Source organism: Maylandia zebra, linkage group LG13, assembly GCF_041146795.1.
Source record: "Maylandia zebra isolate NMK-2024a linkage group LG13, Mzebra_GT3a, whole genome shotgun sequence".
Classification (NCBI taxonomy): Eukaryota; Metazoa; Chordata; class Actinopteri; order Cichliformes; family Cichlidae; genus Maylandia; species Maylandia zebra.
The window spans coordinates 13994448-14022336 of NC_135179.1; the positions used below are offsets into that span (position 1 = coordinate 13994448).

The 27889-nt window shown below is 40.1% G+C and overlaps 1 protein-coding gene across 1 annotated transcript; it reads right to left on the reverse strand.

Moving 5' to 3' along the window:
- pgbd5 (piggyBac transposable element derived 5) lies at nt 1–27276 on the reverse strand. Its single transcript, XM_004551499.3, has 7 exons — nt 26487–27276; nt 20770–21200; nt 16306–16440; nt 10647–10827; nt 7054–7251; nt 6308–6413; nt 1–4912 (listed from the first exon to the last, which is right to left on the reverse strand). Exons 1-7 carry the CDS (start codon nt 26878–26880, stop codon nt 4717–4719), a joined length of 1641 nt encoding a protein of 546 aa, XP_004551556.1. The 5' UTR covers nt 26881–27276; the 3' UTR covers nt 1–4716.
- Between the last annotated feature and the right edge of the window lie 613 nt (nt 27277–27889).

Consider the following 27889-nt stretch of genomic DNA (forward strand, 5'->3'; position numbering starts at 1 on the left):
TTGTGATTTACAGTTACCTGACGAATAATAAGTCTCTCCAACTCTTTAATGTGGCACTTATGAGTGGTGTTTTAATGAAAACACATTTACACGACAACGTTGTACAGCTCATCACCACACACATTTTAGAAAGTTATTTGGTCCAGCATACACCGGTTATTACTTTTTTTTTTCAAACACAGCCAGCTTTAACATTACATGCACATACACACATCCTTCTGGCACTTCTGTGAAGCTAGATAACACTTAGCCCACAGTAATCGCTTATGCCACATCCTGCAGCCACCATTTCAATCCAGAATCATGGGAAGCGGAACATTTTTACCACATTTTGGTGTTTAGTAATATTGTTATTTCTGACATTTTATCTGGAAATAATAGCGGTACAACTCTTGCAAAAAAGCTCCTGATTAGAGCAATAAATCTACAGTGGTTTGAAAGCACCTGATAAGGGTATATATGCTATTTGTGTGAGTGAATATATAGTACAGCAATTAGTCATGAAGCCCTGAGGTCAGTCACTTGAAATCTTTAACATGTCCAAAGCTATCGCTCATCAAAATGCTTCAGTATTACATCCGTCTCACAGATAGCGACAGACATCTGTGAGACACTGTGTGGAGATGATAAACCGGTACATAACGCACAAACACACATGAAATGAGTCTGACTAATTTCACGTTATCTTTTTGTAATAATTTACATGCAGTTAACGTTTGGGCAACATTTTTTCTTCCTGACGAATTCAAATGAAAGTCAAATATTTCTGACCTAATGGCTCCACAGAATTCCCTTCTTTATCATTAACATCTTGTTTTCTCACGTCTACATATTATGTCTAGATGTATGAGCATTAATGGAAGATATCAGACTTAATTCAAAAGTAAAAAGACACAAAACACTCACATGTTTGTAGTTTATAGTTTTTTAAGGCTTTAAATGCCAATCAGATGTCAAGATTTCCGGCTTTAAGGGGCTTAGCCATACTTTTTTCTCCAAAATAGCAATCTATCGACAGTGACTGGGATGTTTTATTATTATTTATTAACAGATAAAATTAACCCCTTGCAATAGACTGGTAACCTGCCCAGGATATACCTCCTTTTTACCCTCTGACATCTGAGACAGACTCCACGCTACAACCGTGAACTGGATAAGTCGAATATATTAGAAAAAAGTCTATTGTCCATCTATTAATGGCCTTGAAACGTGTTCAGAAACTCACACTAATAGATGTAGTGTTGATACACAGTGACCCATAACAATCACTTAGATAGTTACTGCACAGGGATAATGATAGAGAGCTGGACTTTTTAGCATTAACATCTCTGCAGTAATTGATTATTTAAATAGGAGCAGGCTGACACAATTAAGAGCTCCAGTCAAACCTCAAATGATTGAATCTTATCATTTTTAAAATGTGCATAAAATGGAAACGGAGATTTTTAATTCATCTGTATAGAAATTAATTCTTCATTCCCTACAGAGTTAAAGTGAAAAAATCTGTCCTTACCCTTGCATAATAGAAAAAAACCCTCTATGAAACACAAGTGCTCATCAGTAGCAAGAGTTGCTTTGCATTTCCTGTGTAAATGATGCAGAATGCACAATTTGTGTTATTAAAACAAAATCCATCTAATGGTCCAATTTACTTTCATTGTTTCAGCTCGGAGAGTGTTGCCAGTGAATGCAGCACGGTGGCAGACGGCTTCTAAAATGTCTACGTCTGTATTTCACGTCGACATTATGATACACTTCAAGTGAATGGCAAACTACGCAACAAATCTGTGGATATCAAATATTGTAATCGAAGGAGGAGTTGACAAACATTTGACACGATAGAAGAGCCGGCTAAGATTCAGAGTGTTACTTCGGGGTGAACAATGCTACAACATTCAGTGGCTTTTTCTCACACACACACACACAGGCAAGAGTAACGGCGACAACAATGCTTTGGATTAGTGAAAAAGATTAATAAGAAATCACAATCTCGAGTGTCAGTAAGAGTGTGATTATGGACATACACTCACAGTAATTTGTAAACAAAATATACACAGACGTACAGTACTGCACTTTCTCTAAATCTACAGTGGAAGTAGAATTCTCTGTTTTGGTTACAGTCATTAAATTTCATTCATATATCATTGGTGTATTTTCTTTTAATACAATCTATTTCATGTATCTACTAATATTTACAAAATTCATCTGTGAGAGCAGAGAGTCGTTTATTTTTTCAATTTGAAATCAAAATAAAATTATTATTTAATATGTGTGTTGCTGACTTTATAGCTCTCCTCAAAGTGCAAGAGTGTGACGGGGGTGGGACCAATTCGCTCAGCAACTCTGCTTTACCAGCATAAAGACTGTCATCATACCAGTATATGAATACACACTTTGAACCATGCTGATGGGGCAAGCACGCACCGACACCTTTCACTTACAGTCTTCATGACACGGTTCAGCACAACAATAAAGTGTTGACCTTGTCCTTGTTAAAGCTACAGACAGCAGTGTTATAGCCTGGGGGGGTGTTTTTGGCTCATTTACTGATTGACAGTTGAACATATTGAAACAACATGAAATCAACTTTGAAACAAAGTTTTCAGGGGCTTTAAGAAAGTTTCTTTCTGTCGTGTCTAAACTCTTTAGCGTGGGATGTTGTACTGCAAATCATTTAGCACATTTAGCCTGATGACTAATCACTATTGTCTCGAATTTTTAACAGTTATTAACTGTATGTGTCTTTTTGTTCGAGGCAGGTCAGCTTTCTTTATATTTAGTTTTCCGCTCCAAAGTAAGAAGCTTCATGGTGTTTGGTTTAACACATTCCTCTCAGATCAACCGATGGGATACACGATCAGGTTAGCATAAAAGGTGTAATTCAGGTGTAAGAGTGCTATAAAACACATTCATAGAGCTACAGTGTGACAGCAGGTTGTTAGAAACAGGCAAAACCTGCAAAGGGAGACATTTTTTTGGTCTGTATTGTGCTATGTAAAGTTGGGAAAAACATTTTGGAAATGACAAAGATTAGGAACACACGTCTAGTCGGTCATTCTGATGAAAAATTCGTTTTCAGCAGCTCGGTTTACCGTTGTGTGATTTGTGAGGACAGAGAGTTATTCACTGACCGAGTAAAATTTTGGGACGTGCATTTTTCAAAAATGTGCTGAGAAATAATGTTTGGTGAAATGTGCCAAAAACAACTGAGAAAATATAATAATATATAATTTGTTCAAACATTTGTTTTGTTAAGACGTTTTATAAGCCACCAGTGATTTAGTTTTTACTTTCTGGACCTAAACGCTGCCAAGGAATATTACCCAAATCCCTGTCCATTGGCCAAGATTATACTCATTGCCTAGCAACACTGGCTCATTTAATCGAGGAGATTTGAACATGTTCTTCCTTGCAAAGCTAAGTACACTAAAGTGTAATGAATCACATGATTATGACGAGTTTCCTGCCAAAAAAAGTGTTCTTGGTACAAAAACGGGACGCAGATGTGACAGCATTTGTTGTTAGAGTTGTTGTTAAAGACCCTGAATGCCTGTTTATTAACTAGTCTATTAATTGCTTCCTTTGTATAGGCCTTTCAATCCTACAGAAAAAGTCACATATATGTGTACCAATCAAGATTGGGTAATATTTAGTAACAGTTGTGGAGTTGTTAATTTCTGTGGTCAAATAAAATCAACACCTACACACACAGCTAACCTGAGTTCAAGAAGCAAACTCTTTGATAAACAAAACAAAACCTAGGAATGTTTTCCTAGCTTTAACTTTATTGCTGTTTATTTCATATTACTTATTACAATTAAAAAAAAACTGGAAGAAGGAACTTTTTAAAGACTCTTTTTGGTCTTTTCTGGGAGGCTGTGGAGCTGTGGCACACTGCTGGGTGTGGCTTTATAGCGACTGACTTTCTCTCATAGGTACAATATGCAGCAACACAACACATCTGGGTCACAAAAGCCATACATTTACATCCTCTGGCTCAATGTCGCACACACAAACGGCAGTTTCCACTTACTAAATACACACGTACAAATTTTCAAAACTCACCTGGAGCAGAAATCATTTTCACACCGAACAAGTAAACATCACAATCAAGATTCTTAACGCATGCAGCGTGTGAACACACCTTATTCCTGGTTTACTAAGACTTTGTTACAGGTGTTTTTGCAGAGTGTAAATATTGAGCTACATGTAGCCTTTCAGCCTGACGGTTATGGGGTTTGGACACTTTGTGCAGAAGTTTCATTCAGGCTTGTATAAATAATTTAACTCGTTAAAACTTGAAGCTGACATCATTTAGGAGTGAAATCTTCTTGCTTTTCCTGTTCCATCATTCAGCTCTGCTTGTGAAAAAGCTCCTGTTGACAAATCCTTAGTAAATCTGCGGGGTTAATGATTGCAGTCGAGTCTCATGGCTCACGATTATTGTGTAATATGCAGTTGTGTGTTAATGAATATTTACAGAGCCACAAAAACCACTATAGGAAGAGAGAAATAGGCTTGGCACTGCTTCAGTATTATCACATAGACACAGAGTGCAAAGTCTGTAAGGTTGAGCGTGAATGTGTGTGTGTGTGTGTGTGTGTGTGTGTGTGTGTGTGTGTGTGTGGAGGGGGGGGGGGGGGGGGGGGGGGGGGTTGTGTTAAGTGTTTTTGTTGTGAGCTCCTTCTGTCTTCATCAACCTCCTCCTTCTCTTCCTCACTGTGTGGGGGAGCAGTCGTCTAGATCAAGCAGCTCTCTGACCAGTCTCTCTCCAAACTGCGCTCGACTGTAGCGTTTGACTGTGTAGGCGTCAGACATCTTGTATAGGATGTACGCGTTGTTGATGGCAATACTGATGCTCAACCAGAACACCTGCTGCCATGTCTTGTTAGGCTTGTGGAAGATGAAGTACCTGTGTGGAGAAATGAGCCGGTTACTGCTGAATCTCTTTGCAAAGATGTAAATAATATGATTTCATTTGACTATCTATAGTTATTGTCCAAAAACATATAGGCCCAACAGATTTTTCAATTTTGTCTCTGGGTTTTTAAATCAAACAATCAAGATGTGATCGAAGTGCAGACTTTTAGCTTTAATTAATTAATGTTAACTTTTTTTACAGTCATACATAGTCCTCCATTTTTTTAGAGGCTTAAAATTAATTGGACAATTGATGGATATAGTTTTATGAACGGGTGAACACGTTTATTCCAAGTGTTGAACTTGCGCGTTGTTTTCTTTTTTAAATATGAGATCCAAAGCAATTTCAGTGCAAACAAGGGCCAAATCAGCAGGTTTAAAAAGAAGAAATGACCTGGATGGCTCAGTAACACCCAAAAAAGACCACAGAAGAAAACTAAAAAAGGACACAATCATAGAATTATTTCTGTAGTGGAAAAAAAAAACAACAACTTCACAACATCTAACCAAGTCAAGAACACTCTTGAGAAGGTGGATGTATCGTTGTAAAAGTCTACAATCAACAGATAACTTAATGAATGAAAATACAGTGTTCACAACAAGGTGCAAACCACTGGTTACAATCAAGAACAAGAAGGCCAAATAAGACTATACAGGAAAACATCTAAAAAAAGTTTGCAAAGCTCTGAAAAAATATATTTGGACAAATTAAACCAAGAGAAAAGTATTGAGCAAGACAGAACAGTTCATGATCCAACATCATCTGTCAAATATAGTGGAAGTAGGGTCATGTATGGCTGCCAGTGAAACCAGGTCACTAGTGAGATGAGATCAGATTCAAATTCAGACAAATGGTGAAAAATTGATCGGACAGTGCTTCACAGTGAAAAGGAATAATGGCCCAGAGCATACTGCAAGCGCAAAGCAGAGAAGAAGGATATTCTTCAATGGCCAAGTCAGCTACCTGATCTCAATCCAATAGAGCACGCTTTTTACTTATTAAATTCAAAAGTGAAGGTAGAAAGACCTGAAGGTGGCTGCAGTTAAAGCCTGGCAGAGCATCTCATGGCAAGAAACTCAGCATTTGATGATCTCCATGGGATGTAGACGTCAGGCAGTCATTGACTACAGAGGATTTTTATCCAAATAATCAAAACAATCACCACATTTGAAATAATTTCGGTCTGTTTAATTACTTTGAGCCTCGGAAAATCGAGCACTACGTATAAAAATGTGTGTAAAACCCCCAAATCTAATGTAACACTTTAGTCAAAGCCCCTGAATTAAAGTTGAAAGTTTGAAAACATCTTGATTGTTTGATTTAAAATCCATTGTGGTGTAAAATATTCTTGGTAACAAGTAATGTTGTGTAAAACGGTGCACATACTTGCTATACTTGTCGTCGTATTTGCAGATGTAGCTGAGGTGTGCCGCAAAGGCCTCAACAGCCAAAGGACACGGGATCTCCCCACTTTTCCTCTTAATGATCAGCCCTGACGCAAACACAGTGAGAGGCAAAAACTAGACCCATTTAAACTAATTACCGTATAATTATTGGCAGTACAAAAGTAAACTCCATCAATTAAGTACTACAAGCACAAAGTGAAAAACAGTCACACACATATACACGCAGAGGGGAAAGGAAAATCAATGCCGGATGATAACAGCCTAACTTTTCCTGCTTCACTGCAGCACTCTTCACTCAAAGAGCACAAACGCAGACTGCAACCTTCATTTAGAGTTAAAACCTAACAAAACTGGATAATGAAGAGTGGATTATTCTATAAGAGGAAGGGAATATCATGATTTTTGGCGCCTCCTGGAAATGGATTACCACGGATTAGAAGCTCGCACTGATTCTCTGTGACATAAATGCTTAATGATGTGCCAGTTTCTCTAGATGGTGACTTGCATCCACAAATGACAGTACAGTTAGCCAAAGTTTCCCCCAAAAAACTCCTAATTCTTAATAACGACAACCGAAAGTCTTTGCTTTTGTGTTTTTCTACTAAAATTAATGGATTTTGTGCACTGAAATATTAATAATTTCTAATAGTAAGCTCCTTTTATTTAATTCCAGGAAAAACGAAGTTTCCTGTAGTGGGGAAATGCTTTGGGAAATGATCTTCTTACCTTTTTTTGTTGGGGAATAGGCATTGGCAAGGAACCTGAAGTGTCCTTTGTTGTACCAGCTGATCAGCGACATGCTGCCTTTCATCATTATGCGAGACTGGCCACGCTGAGCAGGCGTGGAGCCACAGACCAGCATGCTTTGCGGTAAGCCTGTACAGTCGCTCTTCCTGGTGCTAAGCAAACCACAGCAATAGATATCTGGAGAGGGACAGAGAGACAATTAGGATGATCGTGGCAAATAGCAAAAACTGCAGTTCCTAAAATGGCCACTTGAGGGTAAAACCACGTCATCAACTATTAACGAGGCGTTAACCCAGAAACATTTGCAGAACTGTGCTGCAAAAAACAAATACATTTTAATTTGAAAATGCAGTAGATATGATTCATTGTCTTTTTCCTATAACTGGGCTGTACAAGGCAGGGAGGACATGCATAAAAAAAGAAAAAGAGTCAAGTTTGGATTTTATGTTCTCCCATTCTTCAGGGTTGAAGCAGATGTGCTCCAGGCAACAGTCCTGTTTACACCTGACAAAGATAATCACACCATTTCATACCAGTGACCCCCCCATCTGTCCAACCATCTGGAAATAGTACTCATGGGTGGTCTTAAAGGTGTAGGTGCGATCATCCTTCCACAATAAGTATGCAAAGTCTTTGAAACTGTCCTTTCCTGGACATTTGATTACTAAGAATCTGTAAATTAGGGTTGCTCTAAGGTTATCTCCGGCGATACAGGTGCCAGAGCTTTCCGCAAAACAGCTTAGGGAATTTTGCAGTCATCATTTCTCCACTTTTGAGCCGTTTCCATGGTTATTTGAGGAAGGGTTGTTTTCCAAACTGCAAAGGTCTCTAATGGCAGTTCCACCTGCTTTCTGACTCCTGGAGAACTTTCAGTTTGTAGGCTCTTTTTGGTTTTCGACAAGGAGAATATACTGTCATGATAAAATGGACAATGTTGCAGTAGAAATAAACATCTTTACATTCTCTATGGATAATTTCCCCCATTCATAGCCAACGTCTGGAGGTGAATTTTTGTATAACCCACTCGTATATATTGTACTAAGGCTTAAAATGACTCATAATTAAGGGCAAACCACCTTGGGATGACATGTTGCTGCAGGCACAGCTGGCAGCTATCTGCTTCGTGCTGCCTCAATTTATTTTTACTGGACGTCTTCATTGTGCTTGTGATATTCTTGCCTTTTGATGCATTTTGGACACAATTATCCGACAAACTGGCTTCTGAGCAGAGAATTGTACTAATAGACAGTTTCTCAAAAGACTTCTGTTGTGTGAAATGAATGCTTTTTTGCAGTCTTGATTGGACTAATCAAATCTGTCAGCTAGGGCTTTTGGGAAATTGCTATGGGCATTAGTCATTTTATACACTACACTAAATTATTGAGTGATTCTTTAAGGGAAAAAATGAGTCAACAATTAAAGTCAGGAGTGATTGTTAGTTGCAGTGATTTTTGTGTATCCCTTTCTTTCCTGAAACTTTCTCTTTTTTTTCTTCCATCCAGCAGACACAAAACAATCATCTGGCTGACTGCCGCTGATTTGGTCTCCATTTGCAAACTGATTTCTATCTGTGTAGTACATGCACGCATGTCCACAGTAAGTACTGCGGAGTAATATGGAGTAATTACCTCAGCTAATTAATCCAGCAAGATAAATTTGAAGGAAAGATGTCAGACGATGCATTCACAGGCTCAGAACTGGGCTTTTTTGGGCTGATTCAACTAATTAGAAAAAGAAAATGATGATTATATCTGCAGGCTTCAATTTCTTGACATAATGAAGCTCCGCTTGGTTGAGTTTAAAATTGCCAATTATTCTTCAGCAAAAATACAACAAAAAAAAAAAAAAATGTAAAAATGAAAACTTATCAGAGGAGCTGTTGAGCTGAATGTTTATTCTCTGCTTGCATTGATTGTGTTTAGCTTTTATAGCATGTTCACATTATCCCACTTTCAGTATTAATGTAAAAGAAGCAAACAAAGTAAATGTATATTTTCATATTAAAATAAAAATGTATAATGAGCACAAATATCAGAGTATCACAGCTGGATTGACAGCATTAAAACATTTAAATCCCAATATCTCCGAAACAAAAGCATCGGTTTTATGACTCCCGCCACAGATTATGAATAAAACATACTGAGAGTGACTCAAACACTTTTGATTCAGATTTTCATTGTCAGGTGTTTGAATGAAGTGTCCGGTAAAGTGTCTACTTTACCTGTCTATTGATTTTTCAAGCTCCAACAAGGCAAAACGCTTAATCTTTCATGATTTACTATGTAAGTCAAAAGGCAATAAACAATCTTTTGCAGTGAATTGCAAACCTGTAAGGATCGATGTCGAGCACTAGTAAAAAACACATCCATCCTAACAGTCATGACAATTCGTTCAATTTTTTAATGCTACACTCACATTAGGAAAACCAGTTGGAGACTGGTACTATCAAACTTGGCCACTCGTAGTCATTTGCCACTTTCAAAGAGACTTTGCTGTGTCTGCTTCAGTCTGCTATTGGTTTGTGACAGAACTGCATCAAGTTGGCAAATACATGCAATCTTTTTATGATAATACAGGGATCAACTGTGTCAAATTGCCAAAAATCACAAATATGTTGCATATCTACCTACACAGAAATTCACACAAACTCATTAGTTGCTTACATTCAAAGTCCAGGCCGAACCTGGCTGGACGCAGTTGCTGCTAGACAGCAATTGAACTGCAAAGTCGCTCACCAAACTTGTTTTTATCTAGCAAATACAACCAGCAACTATTTGAGTTGACATCTAGTGATGTTTCGAGCACACCTGCTCTTAATCAGATGATGGTCTGATGACCAACGTCACTAGATGCAATAAATAAGGAATCTGGAGTTCAGTGTGTGAACTGTTATTTCTTCTTCTCTCACATTTTTTTTGACTCAGCACCTGCCCAACAGGATGACGAGGGTGTGCGTGGATTCTTCTTTGTGACTCTGATTGACTGCAATGTGTTGCCTGCTTTTATAAAATAGATGGCAATTATTTGCAAACATTAATCAATCTGACTGAGTGAAATTGCAGACACTCTCAGACAGATTGGCTATTTGGAGACGATGCAATTGCCTTATAATGTTCCACACTCAAAGTTCCTTTAACTCAGATTAGTTAGCTTAAATGCTAGTTAGCTTTAAAAAAATAGATAATTTGGGGGACTGACAAGTTTGGTGAAAGCACTGTTGGGAGAGTAACAAAGGCATCTGTGTAATTTAGCAAGTTCACCCTCAGTATACGGATAAGAGATGAAAAAATAAATTATTCGACATGCATACTGTCTGGCTTTGTAGTTTTATCTTAGAATAGAATAGAGAATACTGCTGTCCTGTGCGTGCTGTTTCGCCTGGGGATGGTATAATCACACCATCATTAAAAATGAATAACCACATTTTTTTAAAGTGCAAAAAGGGGAGGTATGGAGAGATGGAGATAGATTACAAAGTGCACAACAAAGTAACAATTAGGGAAGGGAAAAGAACAAGACCAAGCAAAGAACAAGCAGCAGACATAATCTGCTGCAGAAACTTCTTTGCATACCTTGTTTGCTGAATTCTGTGAAGAGGCTGAGGCTCGTGATGGATGGCCCAGTGAAGATGATGGCGTTTTTTCCGGAAATGTTCTGGCAGAGCTGCTTAGCCACAAGGCTGTGGAGCTGAGGTTTGTTCTTCAAGGTGGCCAGACCATCTGTACCCTGGCCATCTTTCAGATGGACTGCGATCTGCAGAAGAGGGGGGGGATCAAGTCAGGACGTGTGGATGCAAACATTTTTACTTTTCTAGCTTGCAGAGGCTGCTGTCTAAACCCTAGAGAAACTGTAATGTTCAATTTACAAAATTGCAGTAGAGACTTTGAATTAAAGTGTATCCTGAGGGAGAAAATACTGTGGAACTGAAAAAAAATGTATTTGGACTCATAAAACATCGGGTTACATTAAGATGGAGACTCCAGCATGAAATATCAGGGGTATAAGTACAACACTAAAGGTAATGCCAGTGGCATGAAATAATATTTTGGTGCTTCTTAGGATATTCTGTGAAATTTCAAACCAAACGTAGCTGGTTTGATCTGTGAGTCAAGCTACTGTCACACCTGACTCTACAGTGGAGATTTGAGGAGGCTTGTTTTTCCAAGATGAGAATTACCCCTTTAAAGCCTGAACCATAAAATGATTGGCAGAAAAATTTTATTTTTGTGGATCAAAATTTCCTTAAATATCTCAGTTTCTGGATTTATTTTCATGATCACCCACTTCAAGCCACTTCAAGCCATGAAACGAGGGGCGGCTCAAGACTTTTGTACAAACTATAGATCAATGCAAGCTGAGCTTTGCCTCCTAGTTTAACATACATGAAGCATTTGTAGATATGATTCCCGGAACATGATGCAGTCCTTAGGGCCCAAAGAAAGCTATTATCAAGACTGAACAAACAGAAATGTACACCCATAGATGGCTCTGTGTGCCTTTTGAACTTTCTACTATCGTTTGGGAGCTGATTGGCATTAGCCTGATTAGCCGGCATCTACGCAAGACCCATAGCTATTAAACTAAGTGGCCTGTCCATGCGTTTGTGTGTGTGTGTTTTGTGGATCCCTGTGTGGTACACTGGCTAATGGAATCTCATTGATTCGCTCCATTAACTCATTTTATTTCTTTGATTTTTTTTCCCCCCCTCTCCCTCGACGCAATTCATTTAGACACAGAATTCAATGGAGACACACGTCAGTGTACAGAGGATTGGTGAACACTGAGTGACTGCCAAACGCCTGCAGTCACCGTGAATGCTAATGCTTATTTGTTAAATGGATGGGATAATGGAATACGGCTTTAAATGACAGGCTCTGCGATGCTTCTTGCACACAACTTGTTTTAAACGGTCAGATTACAAGAAAAATAATGAATGGTTTGATTATTTTATTTTATGTAAAGCAATTTAACTAAATGAAAAAGAAAAAAAAAAGAAGGGAAATTAACATTCTGTGTAGGATACTCCTCACTCCACTAATGCTATTCTGGCCTACTTCCAGGCTAAAGAAGGAAACACTTACCCTTTAGTGTACACAGTTGTATGCCAAATGTTGATCTCATCATAAAAAGTATCTGACTCTCAAAGTTGTATTATTGTCTTCTTGTTCTTACAACCCAACTGTCCAAAAAGTCTGGGTCAATTTGTGCATGAGCAGAAAAATGTTGGCATGCTCTACTGCTAATCTCTGTGCATTCTGTTTCTGAAGTTGCACAAGTATTGGTCCAATCTTGTCTTGTCTCTCTAAAGAGTCTTTATGTTGTTCTCTCTGCTTCTGTATATTTTTCCCCTCTATTGAAAGTGTGAATTATGCAACTGAGTTTTATTCAATAGGTCGTTTGATCCTACTCCAGATCATGTGTTTACATTCTTTAATCATCTTGCTTTTCTCTCCTTAAACAGCTGTACTCATGAACATCCAGCCCTTGAAAGTTGTTCTGATATTTTGTCGATTTTTTCCATTGCAGCATTTTTTCTCTAACAAAATCAAGTGATTGAGGTTCTCAAACTTAGGCTACGTCCACACCAGCCCAGGTAGATTTGAAAACGGCGTTTTCGTCTGAAAACGCTCCGTGTCCACACTGGCGTTTTCAGTCGTTTTCACAGTTGCGCCTGAAACAGCCGAAAACGCTTAAGGTTCCAGTCCTGCGCATGCGTGAAATGCAAGAAGATTCGGCCTGCTTCATTTCTGTCTGCCGTTTATTTACTTTCCGGCTCTTTGAAACGTCGCTGCAAAATGTCGAGGAAAAGCACAGAGTTTTTTTAAATGGACTAACAATGAGGTGGAGTTGTTGTTGCGAGTAACACAAAAGTACAAAGTTGCAAAAGCGAGTGAGAGTTAAAGAATTTGAAGAAAAGCTATCTGGAGCATGTACAAACTGATATTAATCTTTAACAGGGCAAACAAAACTGCTGTATAATGCCCTCCGCTATCTTTGTTTAATTGGTCACATGACTGCATCACATGACTAACATGCGTCTTCGTTTTCGAAAGTCTCGAAAATCAAATGTATGCATTTTCGAGAGCGTTTTGAGAATGATGCGTTTTCCTTCGGGAAAAACGTAGTTTCAGTGTGGACGGGAAGCCAAAACGGAGAGAAAACGATGCATTTTTGAACAAAAACGCATTAGTGTGGATAAGGAATTTGAATTTTGGGTGTCAGGAGTGATTTGTGACACCAAGTGTGAAAGGTTTACAGGACGGCAGTGACATTTGCTATGATTCATGGTTTAGAGACAAAAGGATGCTGACAAAGAGACAAAGAACTGAACCGGAGATGCCAGAGTTGCAGGTGCTCATTTAATTCTAAGTGACCATAATATACACTGAACAAAAATATAAACGCAACACTTTTGTTTTTGCTCCCATTCCCTATGGGATGGACGTAGAGACCTAAAATTCATTCCAGATACACAATATAACCATCCCTCCCAGACAGTGGTCACAAATCAGTCCAAATGTGTGGTAGTGGGCACATCTGCTATATTGAGATAATCCATCCCACCTCACAGGTGTGCCACATCAGGATGCTGATCTGACATCATGAGTAGTGCACAGGTGTACCTCAGACTGCCCACAACAAAAGGCCACCCTGGAATGTGCAGTTTTGGCTCACAGCAAAATGCCACAGATGCCACAAGCAATGAGGGAGCGTGCAATTGGCATGCTGACAGCAGGAATGTCAACCAGATCTGTCGCCCGTGCATTGAATGTTCATTTCTCAACCATAAGCCATCTCCACAGGCGTTTCAGAGAATATGGCAGCACATCCAACCGGCCTCACAACCGCAGACCTCGTGTAACCACACCAGCCCAGGACCTCCACATCCAGCAGGTTCACCTCCAAGATCGTCTGAGACCAGCCACCCAGACAGCTGCTGGAACAATTGGTTTGCACAACCAAACAATTTCTGCACAAACTGTCAGAAACCGTCTCAGGGACGCTCAACTGCATGCCCGTCGTCCTCATCGGGGTCTTGACCTGACTCCAGCTCATCGCCGTAACAGACTTGTGTGGGCAAATGCTCACATTCGATGGCGTCTGGCACGTTGGAGAGGTGTGCGCTTCACGGATGAATCATGGTTCACATTGTTCAGGGCAGATGGCAGCTGAGAATGTCCCAGTTCTTGCATGGCCAGCATACTCACCGGACATGTCACCCATTGAGCATGTTCGGGATGTGCTTGACCGGCGTATACGACAGCGTGTACCAGTTCCCATGAATATCCAACAACCTCGCACAGCCATTGAAGTGGAGTGGACCAACATTCCACAGGCCACAATTGACAATCTGATAGACTCCATGCGACGATGTGTTGCACTGCATGAGGCAAATGGTGGTCACACCAGATACTGACCGGTTCTGGGTCCCCAGACCCCCAATAGCGCAAAAAACTGCACATTCCAGGGTGGCCTTTTGTTGTGGGCAGTCTGAGGTACACCTGTGCACTACTCATGATGTCAGATCAGCATCCTGATGTGGCACACCTGTGAGGTGGGATGGATTATCTCAATATAGCAGATGTGCCCATTACCACACATTTGGACTGATTTGTGACCACTGTTTGGGAGGGATGGTTATATTGTGTATCTGGAATGAATTTTAGGTCTCTACGTCCATCCCATGGGGAATGGGAGCAAAAACAAAAGTGTTGCGTTTATATTTTTGTTCAGTGTATGTATATCAGAGCATCGAGGAGCTTGGAGACGAAGTTAGAGAGGCAAGGCTGAGATGGTTTGAACATATGAAGAGGAGGGATAACAGATATACTGGACAGGGGATATTGAATATGGAGCTGTCAGGCAGGAAGAAAAGAGGAAGACCAAAGAAAAAAATCATGGATGTAGTGAAGGAGGAAATACAGAGGACGGTGTGAAAGAGAAGGATGTTGGGTATAAGGGGTAGATGACCCGCTGTGGCGACCTCTAAATTGAGCAGGAACAAGACTTTCTTGTTTAAGGGAAAATAAAATACATACTGCATTTGTGTTTGATCTCTTTTATTTTTACTTTAAAACCCAGAAGACTTTAAAAACGAGTTCTCAGCCTTCATTGTTGGTGGTCAGAATAAGATTTAGGTTAAGGTAACGGTTGGGGTTCCTATTTACTTGATGACATAGCTGTGGTGATTGTTGACCAAATAAACGAAAAAACAAACAAACAAACAAGTTTCACCCTATAAAACTCTTCCTCTAACAGAAGTGATATGTCTGAGTAAGTAGGGCAGTCTTTCTGGAAATATGTGTTGATGTTGAATTTCTAATGTCATTTTTCATTGCTGTGAGCACAAGTGAAATTCCATTCATCTCCACTGAGGGAGCAGAAGCCTTTAACTAATAAACTGTAGCTGGGTATCACTGGTATTAAAAACATGGTCTCCTGTCAAGTATACCAATGCAAATGTTTGTGTGTTTGCTTGCGTGAGCTTGCATGTGTGTGGGTGGCTGAATGTGGGTGACCTGCACAACATGCACACTATGATTAACACTGAGGAAGGCTGATGCATAAAAAGTGCATCAAGTTTAGCAAAAAAACACTGCACGAACAAAATCTTTTGGGGCATGTTCTCTCTTGTTTCCCCCCATGTCATACTGTGTATGGTTGTGTGTGTGTGTGTGACAAATAAAATTTGAATTTGAATTTGTTTTCCCACTGTATAATGAGCTCTGTAATGCTCAGAGTTGGACAGGTCTGTTAGTCCTTCCATGCAGGGTCTCAGTTAAATGGGTGTATTACATAACCAACCGGCGTAGGAGTGGAAGGTTGCAGTAAGGACAAGGTTGTTAGTCAGAGCAGCTCTGCCTGCCTGAGATGTGCCTGCTTGAGCTAGTAGCGCTTCCACTCAAAACCAACATCAAAAGACAATATTTTTTACCCAGAAGGCTTTTCATGTGATCCATTTTAAACTCAAACCGTGCAGTTTGTTGCACATAAATTTACCAGTATAAAAAAAATATATAATAATTTTCTGTGAAAAGTAATAGATTGAATGCTAAATGATGCAACATTCAAAGAATAAGATTTGAAATCTGCAATCATTTCTTTTTCATCTCCTCTAATGTAATTTTTCACTCTCAAATCACACCTGAAACAATTGTGATTCTGAAGAAAGTTTCCCACCTCCGTGTCTCCAAATCACATACAAACACATCGAGTATTGTGTGCAGATACCTGACAGATAAAACCGGTGGAGGTGCACTGTCGGACCCAGAGGCTGAACTTCCTCTTCTTTCTCTTCCTCAGCTCTCTTTCTGTACAAGTGGCGATGAACACTGGGTCCTCATCTATCAAGGGCTCATGAAGAACCTGAAACATGGGTCTAAGTGAATTTTTACATACATACATTGCATAGCCTCATCAAAAGCAAAAAGGTGCTAATGAACATAACTAGTTTTCCCTTGTGAGGCTTCCTGTGTGAGAGATAAGAATGAGATTGTGTATGATTTAATACCACACCAAGAGTTTAAAGAGAGAAGGCGGCCAACTGAAGATTCTCGCAAGTCCTGTATGTGTTTGAGCGTGATAGTAAAAAAACAAAAAACACTTTGTCAGCAGAAACATGTTCTCACTCGTGCAGCTCTGTTTGCAAACCCCTCCGAAAAATAACTTCTGCCTTGTCACTTTCACTTCATTTTGATGTTTCATCTTCACGTTGTCCATACCTTTTACATTTATGCATTATAACTTCCTTCTCTGCCTGGATTCATCCAAACAGTGGAAGCCTTTTTATATTTAGTTTTCTTTTTAGCATGGATGATTCTCCATTCAAATGAAAATAGACAAAAATATATAAAAAACAAAATAAAATCCCCAAATAAATAAGGTGTGACTAACTTTTTCTCAGAGTGGCAAAAATAGAGAGAGAGGAAAAAAAAAGGTGTTCATTTGTATAAGAAGAAAATTCAGGGTGCCCTTAGAAACACACGATTTTATGATTCTCATTCTTTAAGACAATCAATTTAACACACACACACACACACACACAAAAAAAAAGAGTTAAATTACTCATTACTCATAAGTTCTTTAACTAAAACTGATTTTCTTTGCTTTCTATGACACTAAGCTGAATATATTTGCATTCTGGACAGCTGTCAGAATTGGGTTTGATATGAAATGTACAGTTGTTACAAACTGATTTTTATTTGTATGTTCTATATTATTTCCCCTAAGCCCACAGTCATTAAATACTAGGATGAATGTGCAAGTCTCCCCCCCTTATTTTCCTAATGAGTCATATCAGATACTGAAGAGGAATTTCCAAATGGTGAACGAGAAACAAAGAAAGTATTTTAAAAGCCAACAGTCATAAATCCAAAGATACACATTGGTTTTGATACTCGGCAAATATTTGCATTTTAAATTTCTCAGGGCTCTCCCTTCCTCCGGTGTTTTCCCTGCCTCTTCTTCCCGCCCAGCCCATCATGATTTGACTAACCGAGTGGCGACCAGCACTTCCGTGCTGCTCTAGCAACAAGTCATTTTCCAGTCAAATATGGAATCACGGAGTCATAAAAGTTAAAAATAAATGAGGCCATCTAGACTTCGGATGGATGATGTCACCCAGACCACAACAGCCTAAGAAATAATTCATGTTGTAGCTGCGGCACAGCTGCACAGTGACGTCTTCTCTCATCTTATTACAGCTGAAACCAAAGTGATTACATTTCAAAATGTTTGAAGTAAATCATTTGTCTGAGAAAATAAAACCATTCATTTGTTCACCGTCTTCGAGTGGATGTCTTCTAATGGCTTTCTGAATAATTATTTTACACTTGCAAATCAATACAGCAGCAATAAAGCAGTCCAGACATGATCTGAGCGAATGCAAAACTAACCCCAGCACAGATCTAATGGACATAGAATATGTGACGCATCACTGTTAGGAGTATCTCGAGGAACATGCTAGAGTTTGTTAGAGAAAAAAAAAACAGAGCGCATTTTTTCCCCCATAATTCTTCTCTACATGATTAACTGTTAGATGCAAACTATGTCTATTTTCAATATTGCATTGCTAAGCCCCCCCTACTCCTACATTTACCTGTCTGGGAGCTGACCACCTAGCTGTTACCCATGTATATTAGTGACCTCTGAAATGGGTCTCTTGATTTGTTCTCCTGGAGAGCTGAACAATGACTGTTTCCCCACTGTTGGAGTTGCACTATATTCAATTTAGTCTAGTTCAATTTTATTCATGCAGCAGCAGTTCACAACAGCTGTCACCTTCAGGGCCTTACTCCATACTCACTGGAGAGGCAGCTCAAGGACTGCGTGGAGCCCAACAACAGCAACAATAAGATAAGATAAGCTTTATTAGTCCCAAACGTGGGAAATTTGTTTTGTCACAGCAGGAAGTGGACAGCTGCCAATGCTGCCAATGCCAATCTGTAGGCGTCTTCTTAACCCCTGGTTGAGAGCCTGGTTCTGCTGAGGCCTCTTCCTGTCAAAAGGGAGTTCTTCCTTCCTACTGTCACCCACTGGGATCGTCTGATTGTTGGAAATTTCTCTTGAATATTTTGTAGGGTTTTTACCTTGCAATATACAGCCCCTTGAAGGTACTGCTGAAATAAAACTGAACTGAAAGGATCGAGCTACCAGGCTAGCAGCAACATGACTAAAAAAATCAAATACTTAAATACATCCCATTTAAAACCATTATTATCTGCCATTCAGAGTTCAACAACTACACTTGTTTCTTTCCCTCTTTCTCAGAAGGCAGTCATTTATTGAGAAGATTGCTTTTTCCTTGCCAGTGGAGCTACAGTTTCAGACTGTCTGTATTTTCTAGTCCACTCTGAGAGACTATCAGGAGCAGAAAATACAGAAAATGAACTGATAAAACAAACTGGCCTAGATTCACATAAACCCCGTCACTGCCAACGACACTCACTTGCTGACCTCACTGGCTCAGTTTTGTCATTTTTAGATTTAAGTTAACACACTTCACCCAACCAGTGACTATGCTGCAATGAAATAAAGAGTAAAATATTGATATTTAAACTATTTGCACAGATGAATTAGATGTGGATGATATATGAGGAGGGCATTGCTTTTAAGTGCCTGTGTTCCCAAATGCTCCCATCACAGAACTGGCATCATCTTTCATAATGAAGATGATGTTGTAGCACTCATACAGTAGAAAGACAACAGCAAATAAATCAACTTGTTCACTTATTTTTGAAAGCAACCCCAGTGTCCTGCGCAAAAGACTGAGAATATTAAGTTGCAATATTTTAGCTATAATTATGAAAGAAAGAAAAGCCCTTATAGGAACTGTATGCAATGCCGTATCCTCTACTAACAAATACTTTAAGAGTAAACTGCATCTTATGTAAGATCTTTGTTTTTTGCTTGAACTCTGGGAGCAATCAGACACATTTTTAATGTTACATTTTCATCAGATTTACGTAAACAAGGTCGTGGTAAATTCTGTTGTGCCTTTTTGCTCAAGAAGAACACACCTAAAGAGAAAACTGATTCAAAAGCTTCCTCTTTTTGCTGTCATGTCAAAATAATACAAAAAAAATTAAGTTAAAAAGGGCACAGTGGTGAAAGATCAGTCTGATTTTAGGCAGGCTGGTTATTTGGGGTACTTTTAAATCTCCAGTGATGCAGAGTGATGAATTCATCCAGAGAAGAAAGTAAAGTAGGAAAGTTGAAAAAAAGTCCAGCCCACCCAAAATAGAGAAACAAGGCTGGCGCTCCACTGGCCTAGTTACATAAATGTGGATAGGATACACAAGTTAAGATTCCTCTGCAGGGGAAGCCTGTGTAAAACAGAGTGCGCCCCGGCTTTTCAAACAGAGACTCATTGCTGGAGCTATGAGCTGGTTTGCAATACTTGAAGCATTGTTAAAAAATTTACTCGCCGATGCACATCGGAGTGTGAATGCGAGTGAATGTTAGATAGAAGCACTAAAAAAAGCCTTAGATAAAGTGCTTGTGTGAATGCACGAGTTGTATAAAGCGCTTTCAGTGCTCAGTGAGAGTAGAAAAGTGCTACATAAGAACCAGTCCATTTACCATATTTAAACATATCCTCCAGTGAAACTGCAGCACTGCATATAGCTTTCTCAGCTATATGGCTGGCCTTGTGATTTGGTGCTGTATAAATACAAATTGAATTGAAAACAGTCATTCAACAAATTTCTCTTTTGCTTTACATCTAAAACTAAATAGCTCAAATGATTTTGTCAGAGAAGAGATAAACTAATTAAATTACAACTATGTATAAGACAATCTCTTGGCATACCCCTTGCAACTACACCTACATGCAACTCATACCCCACCTACTGATTACTGTCCTCTTCCTTCTCATTCTGCATCTGTGTAAATGTGTTATGGCTCCAGGTCAGAAAGTTAATATTGCACTGGAACACATAAACATGCTGACACAGCAAAACTTTGGATGTGGATGACTAAAAAGTGATTTCCTCAACATCATCACCTGTAAATGACTTCTGGAACTTTGGTCGTTTCTTTTTATACTACGCAATTCATGAGGCATAATAAAATGTAGCTGTGCTGTTAAAATGTGGTGCTCCTAAAGGCAAGAAGAATCTGTTGCCAGCTGAAAGAAAGCATCTAAAAATATCAAGAGAGGCTTGAAGAAAACGCCACCTGTCGCAACGCACACACCTGTGTTTGTGATGGTCTGAAAGTGCAGCTGAAGGACTGCTGCAGCGAGTCCAGGAAGGGCTGGATCTTGTAAAGGCCCTGGTTGCTTCCTTGTGATGGCCGGAAAGCCACAATGTGGAAGTACTTGAGGATCTTCTCAAAACGCGACTGACTCATCTTCAAGGCGATGCTTTGGTTGCTGAAAAAGCCCGAGCTCCAGATGCTGAGCACTGACTCACAGCGGTGCACACTGGTGGAGGTGACAAAGCCCAGGAACGCTTTCATTTCCTGGGCCGTGACGGGATGCCAGCCTTCGTCTGAGCCGAACCGCTCCTGAAACTTCTTGGCATACATGTTAGTCTGAGTGACCATGTTTTGGATGCAGTTGTCCGGGACAAAGAGCTGGAAAAAGTCCAAGGCTGTAGCGGTGGCCGGCATCTTTTGAGCAGGTCCTGTGTTGGGAAAAAGGACAAAAGTGAAATGTTATGACAAAAAAAATTATGCTGATTGACAGACAGAGAATCGCACATGGGATAAGTCGCACACAGCACTGTCACTTACGCCCAGCTTTTTAACTTTGGTACGAAGCCTTCAATTTGATTGACTTTGCTGAGTAGAAGGGTTTTTTTTGACACAATACAATATCATTTTGTTGAGCTGTCATCTTCAAAGCTGTGTGGGATGCACACAGGCTCATTCTTGCTTATATAAACTCCAGTGACATCTCAAAAGAATCTTGAGAACAGTAACGTAAAGCATCAATTAATTTTAGGTGTTACATTGTAGCAAAAAACCTCACCCGGCCCGGACACGGAAAGGATTGACAGATTGACAGATCAGAGGAACGCAGTACACTTCGTGCATCAGCAGCTTTTGGGTATGAATGTCATAAGCCCAGGGCAGCAGTTAGAAAGTTTACATGACCTGACAGCCACCACACTGTGGTGCCAGTCAAAGTGTGGCATTTCTATGCTTGCGGAAGGCTTCAGTGTCTTGTTGCTTTTGTGTTACGGCAGGCAATAAGTCAAAATCACGCTTTAATGTTTGCGAGCCATGAGCCATTAAAAAACATCTGCACTATTTCAATTAATTTGACTGATGGTTTTGTTTATACAGAATGATTTGCCTTTTTATTAATGAAATTTGAATGTATCTAAACCTGTGGAATAACACAGAAGCTTCACTTCATCTGTGTGTGGTTGTAAAGTTTGTGTGATCAGTGTACAGTGTTTAGTCCTTATAATGTACTACTTAAATCTATTGAAAGTCTATGTTATCAAGCAAGAAGCTTCTTTTTGGAAACTGCAGCATAAGAACAACTTAAAGAGATGTCTAAAAGTGTAGGCCTTGGTCACATAGGCAGAGAGAACAGGTGGCTGTGAAGTGACAGTGACATGAACCATGCTAATTGTGCTGATGATCAAACCGCTCACAAGAAACTTGTCTGTGCAGCACCGTATAGCCCTTTTAGATCAGTTTCACCTAGTCACTGCCAGCAACCACTCACTAACTGGTTGAGGCATGCACAATTTTCCCTAGGAAGCGGTGGTTGCTAAGAAGTCGCCAACTGGTCTCTATGCCAGACTGTGGCCTATGTGTGACTGTGGCTAACAGCTTAAAGAATAAACATTCAAAATAACACTCACGTGGCCAAAATTTCAAATGACAACACTGTTTGAGTCGTTTTTTCCCGCTACTTTTAGACATTGTCAAATACAGGGAATACTCTTAATATGGTGTTCACAACCCACAGCTCTAGACACATGCTGTTCAAACCTTCTGTTTGTCAGGTGCTGCCAATCTGAAGAGAGTTAGCCCAACATAAGATAAATAAGGACGCGGTTAAACTGTAAAATATGGAGATGGGACTGATCCATCCTTTAAAGTACTGAACGAAAACTTAAATTGTTGGCTTAAAGTAAAGAAGCCCTGACACAATTAAAATAACTGTATTTACAAACATTAACATCAAAGAATTGTTAAAAGCAATAGATAAATGCTCAAATATGAAAAAAAAAGGTTCATCAGCTGCGGTATAAATGTTTGAAATGGCATAATTAATGAATTAGCAGCAAAACTAGCTAAAGGCAATGGATAAATAGGTAATTTAACTAAAATTAATCAACAAAGAATCAGAGCTGTTTTCTAAAATGTGCTAATGGCAGCAACAGTGAAGCGTAGTCGGGACTTTTCTGCCTGACCTAATTATTCTCCCTCGCTGGTTAAGGACGAGATAACATTTATCTCCCATTTAAAAAGCTCTCCGTCCGTCTGCCTTTGGATGTAGCTTTGGAGCCACACAGTCAATACTCAGTGCAGTTAACTGGCTTTGGTTCACTCTCAGGTTGTTGGATCCATGAGAGGTAATTTGGACTTTGAGCAGAACATCTTTTGGCTCGATTGAACAGCACAATCTCATTATCTCAGAACAACATAAAAAAAAAAAAAGGCTTTTACTCTCCCTTCTCAGGCCCTGTGTAGCTGGCTGCAACTAAAATAATGAAGGCTCTTTTCTTTGCGGATTTAACGATAACACACACGACTTCAACCTATATAGTACACTGTTAAAAGTGTGCAGGAGGACAAGACATGAAGTGTAGAAAAGACAGAGTGGGATACAAGCACTCCCACTCAGTTGATGCTTGCAGACAAGACACAGAAATAGCCAGGGCACAGCTCAAAGATCAACTCATTCACATCCAATTAGACTTGAAAGCTGAAGGTAATATTCAACATGACTTCCAGTCCACCCCTGAATAAAAACATCAGACGTTCAGACTGAAGATCTACTGAGGCAAAATGATTTAACACGACTCATCTCAGAAGGGAGGTACGAATACAGCGTGAGGAAGGACTCGTCATTTTCCTGGATAATAGAATTGTCTCATCTGCTGCTGCTGAGCAAACACAACCTTCCTCTTTGAGTAGCCCTGCCAGCTCATCGTCAGTCCAGCCCGCATCAATCAGATGAAACAGGATTAATCATTTACATAACTCTTCTTTCAGCTGATGCTAGTCTATGTGGCAGTCCTATAAATATCGATTTCCCACATTGCTCAAAAGAAAAATCCACCTACAGTGCACACACAGACAGGTATAATCCCTCGCGATTATCAGCTGTTGTGGCATTTCCATTGTCCCAGGACAAACATCTGTCTCATAGAGCTTTTATAGCCATGGATTTAGAAGGAGAGATTACTGTGTATTTGAAGTGCATCAACCCTTACATAGACTAAATGTGTTCCGAGTTCAGTTTTTAGTGGAAATTAAAGAGACAGCACCTAAGTGCAATTTCTCACCACCGCGACTATTGATTACATTTTTTTTGGACTTACAAATAAAACAATATCTACTGTCTTTAAGCAAAAACGTTTTCATTTGTGTTGTTTAGTCCAATTACTTCAGCGTTCTACCTTTATGTGATTGATAGAGAATATTATGTATAAATATAATAAAATGCATCTTTGTCTAAGTGTTTTTAATGGCTGAGAGATCTCATGCAGACAAGGTAGCAATACACAGTCAGGCAGATGAACTGACATATGGACAGGAGCAGTAATCTTTCAGTCAGCTTCAGCAAACTGAAGCAATAAATAGTTCTTTAATTCCCTTCGACATCATGATAAAGTGCTTATATAATCTAAGAGCTACAGTTCATAATCTTTGGTCTAGTCATTTGCCACCCGCCTCGCACTGCAGGGGCAACCATCACAAACTCATTTGAAGACAGCATATTACATATGAACATCCTGTGTCAGCACGCACTGACTGACATAGAAATGGGCAGGCAGACAGACGGGCACTGACCGACTTTGCCGAAACGTCATTCGTGCCATTAAAATCTGCGGAGACGCACATTTATGCAGACATGCTGCTCAGGATGGAGTCATTCTTATCTGTTCGGGCTGATTAAGTCAGAGTAAGGTCTTGGCTACTTGAGGTCTGAAGTGTGATTATGTGCTCTGGCAGTACTACATCCACGCTTTTAATCATACCTACCCTGATACAGGATGGCAGGCCTAGAGTTGCAGTGGCTTGTGCAAACAGACACTGACTGCATTTTTAACAAATCAGACCAGACCATACAAACACACCTGCTGCCACCCTAGCTTAAGTCAACAAAGTCACAACAGCTAAATAGAGTCAGACACTCCAGGATGTAGAAGTACTGAACATCCTCTAACATTTGTGGCACAGCAAGAACCTCTTATGGTACCCCAGCTCAGTGCAGCTTGGTTCAGACTATTTTGGGTGCTTAAAACAGACACCACTTTATATCCAGGCTCAGATTATCCCAGAGCAGGATTACTAAAGTTAGCTGGATCTGAAAAAAAAAAAAAAAAAAAAAAAAAATCCAGAAATAAATGTTATTTAGTATGTGTCTTTTTTTTTAGTTTTCTGTTTATTGGAACAGGCTGTTTCTTGAACCAAATAGCTCCAAAACAACATTTAAAAGCTTTATCTCATTTGTTCATATGTGGGTTTTTTTTTTTAATGATCATGTAGTACATTTCGGTGTTTGCTGCACTGGAACAGCTTGGGAACAATTCTTTGCAAACAGCGAGTGCTGTTCACTTACTTTGCAGTGGCATCTTGGCAGGTTATCTACAGCCAGGGCTTTTTATTCATTTGAATAAGTGTGTTCCTACTAGGTAGTGTGCCAGCACACTGGGGCTTGGTCCGTATCTACTACAGCCATATGCCGATTCCCCTCCAAGTCTGCAACAGTGCATCCTGTCACGGTGGAAACAGGATGGCATTCTCACAAATCGTTTTGGCTTCAGCGGAGGCAGGAAAGATGGACAAGGAGAACCAATCCAAACATAGCTTGACTGAAAGAGCTGCACTATAAACCCCAAACCCCACTCTCTGATCTATAATGGACTAAATAAATAAATACTGTTCTTAAGACTGACAGTCTAATGGTGTGGTAGAGAGGAAGGAGCAGTGTGGGTGCACACACTGCTGTTTAACTGTCACGATTCATGCACACAAATGTCTCTCCTTTGCGCACACACACACAAACAGACCTGCAGAAGTGTGCAGTTAAAAAGGAAAATAACCGAATGAATAAATCAGGATTCTCTGAGCTTGTGTCTCACATTTAAGCTGTTGGTACCAGTGGACAAAGGCTGGCATTTGTGCGTTAGTTCTGCATGAATGCACACACCTACATAGCATCAGAAGGCATGCATGCTAGGTTAAGTTGTGGCTCTACAAAGTGCATAGATATTTCTTGTTATGCACATTGAGTTTATATGCAACAAAATGTGCCATTTATTTATTTATTTTATTCTAAAATTTGCACATAATACATGTGCATGGAGCCAGGAGAGGCTTCATGCCGTTTCTCTAAACGAAACAGCTCTGAAACATGAGCACATACACATAAGACAGCATGTCTACAACAGCACCAAGGGGTGATGCATCAAAGGTTAAGCCTTTGCCATTAACTTAATAAAGCAATTAACGATGCATGTGTCACTACACACAAGCAAGAAGCGCACACATACACAGAGAGAGGGAGAGAGATAAAAACGAGAGCAGTATTCAGTTGTTTAAAAAAAAAAAAAAAAGCAGTAGTTGCTTTGTGGCTGTTGTGACAAACAGAAATGGCCTGCCTGACCTGAAAAATGTGAACACGGACGGCACTCCTGTCTGTGTCTATCCAATCACTACACAGCCGTGAGCATTTGCTCCCCACCAGTGCAAAAATTAGCCCATCCATCGTGCCTCACCGTATGTATCATTGTACGGCGGGACCGTGACATCCTGCAGAGTCTCCGTCCAGCCCTCCTCCTCTGCCTGACTACGGGATAGGGAGCCGGGAGGTCCTGCTGCGCTGCCACCTCCTGTCCCCCCGCTGTGTCCACTCTCCTTATCGCCTCGTTTCTGGTGGTGATGGTGGTGGTGGTGCTGCTGCGGTGTCTGTTGCTGCTGCTGCTGCTGATCCTCCTCACCTACCTCGGCTATGTAGTTATCAGAGTCGGAGTCTCCGGAGGTGCTGTAGAAGGGATTGTCGCTGCTGTCGTCCCCGGACTCGCCGAACACGTCGTCGGATATCTGCAGGCTCTCGTACCGGGAGCGGGCCGCTTCCAGGAGAGACAGCGCCTTTCGCCCGCACTCCGCCATCTCTCTCTCTGTAGTGATGCTCCTCTCTCCTCCCCCCCTTTCTCTTTCTTCCACTCTCTTTCTCACCCTTTCACTACCTCCTCAGTGGCGTGCAAGTGGTCACGATCTTGCAGGAGCAGGAGACGTGTTTGCCTTCAGTGTGGCGATCACACCCTCCCCTGTGTTTGGTATGAATTATGATCCACCTGCCGTCCCGGCTCGGATGCGGAGCCCGGTGGTCAGCAGAGTGTAGATCCGGTGGCAGCTGTCCGCTTCAAGGGTACTGGAATATTTCCGCCCCCTTGCTCTGCCCACAGCGCTGCTCACTGGGCAAAATCATCAATAGTTTTGGCTCAGCATCCGGGTTGAGAGACCAGCGAGTTATTTATCCACTCCGAGGAATAGCGAGAGTAGTGGCTGGCACTGAATCACCTGACGCCGTAGCGCTGCACCGCCAGCCAATAAGATTTCACTTTCTAAAGCAAACTCGGACAGGAGCGGTGCGGCTGATGGCAGCTGCTAAAGCTGAGGTGAAGGAAGATTATGATGACTAACGATAATACAGTGCTAGAATAATAATGATGGACGCAGAAAATGACAACGAGGAAAATTAAAATTCAAAATTATTTTATTAGATTATAGATATAATAAAATTACAACTATTATTTATTAATTTATTTTGATATTTAGAAGCATTTTTAGCGAAAACAGACTCATATTTTGGCCATCGCGAATTATTAATTAAACAAGACCTCAATATATGGATTAAAATAGATTTTTCTTTTCATATCTACTGCAAAGAAAAGAGAAACGCTGTTGATGTTGGAAAGGACTGTCACAGTGAATGCGGATTTAGTTTTAATTATTTTTTTTCTATATACTGCAAATTAACAAAATGGCATTTGGAAATAAAAAATTGAGCACCTAAAAGTTTTGAGCAATTTTATGTGACTACTCTGAAATCCAAAATTATTAGTAACAAACCATTTTATTTATTTAAATATTAAAATATTTAGGTTATATTCAACAG

Excerpts from the sequence above, each read along its gene's own strand:
- pgbd5 (XM_004551499.3), bottom strand. The coding sequence starts at position 26,880 with ATGGCGGAGTGCGGGCGAAAGGCGCTGTCTCTCCTGGAAGCGGCCCGC. Across the intron at positions 21,201-26,486 it reads GCCGTACAATGATACATACG|GACCTGCTCAAAAGATGCCG; the intron begins GTGAGGCACGAT and ends TTCCCAACACAG. Across the intron at positions 4,913-6,307 it reads TACGACGACAAGTATAGCAA|GTACTTCATCTTCCACAAGC; the intron begins GTATGTGCACCG and ends TTCTCCACACAG.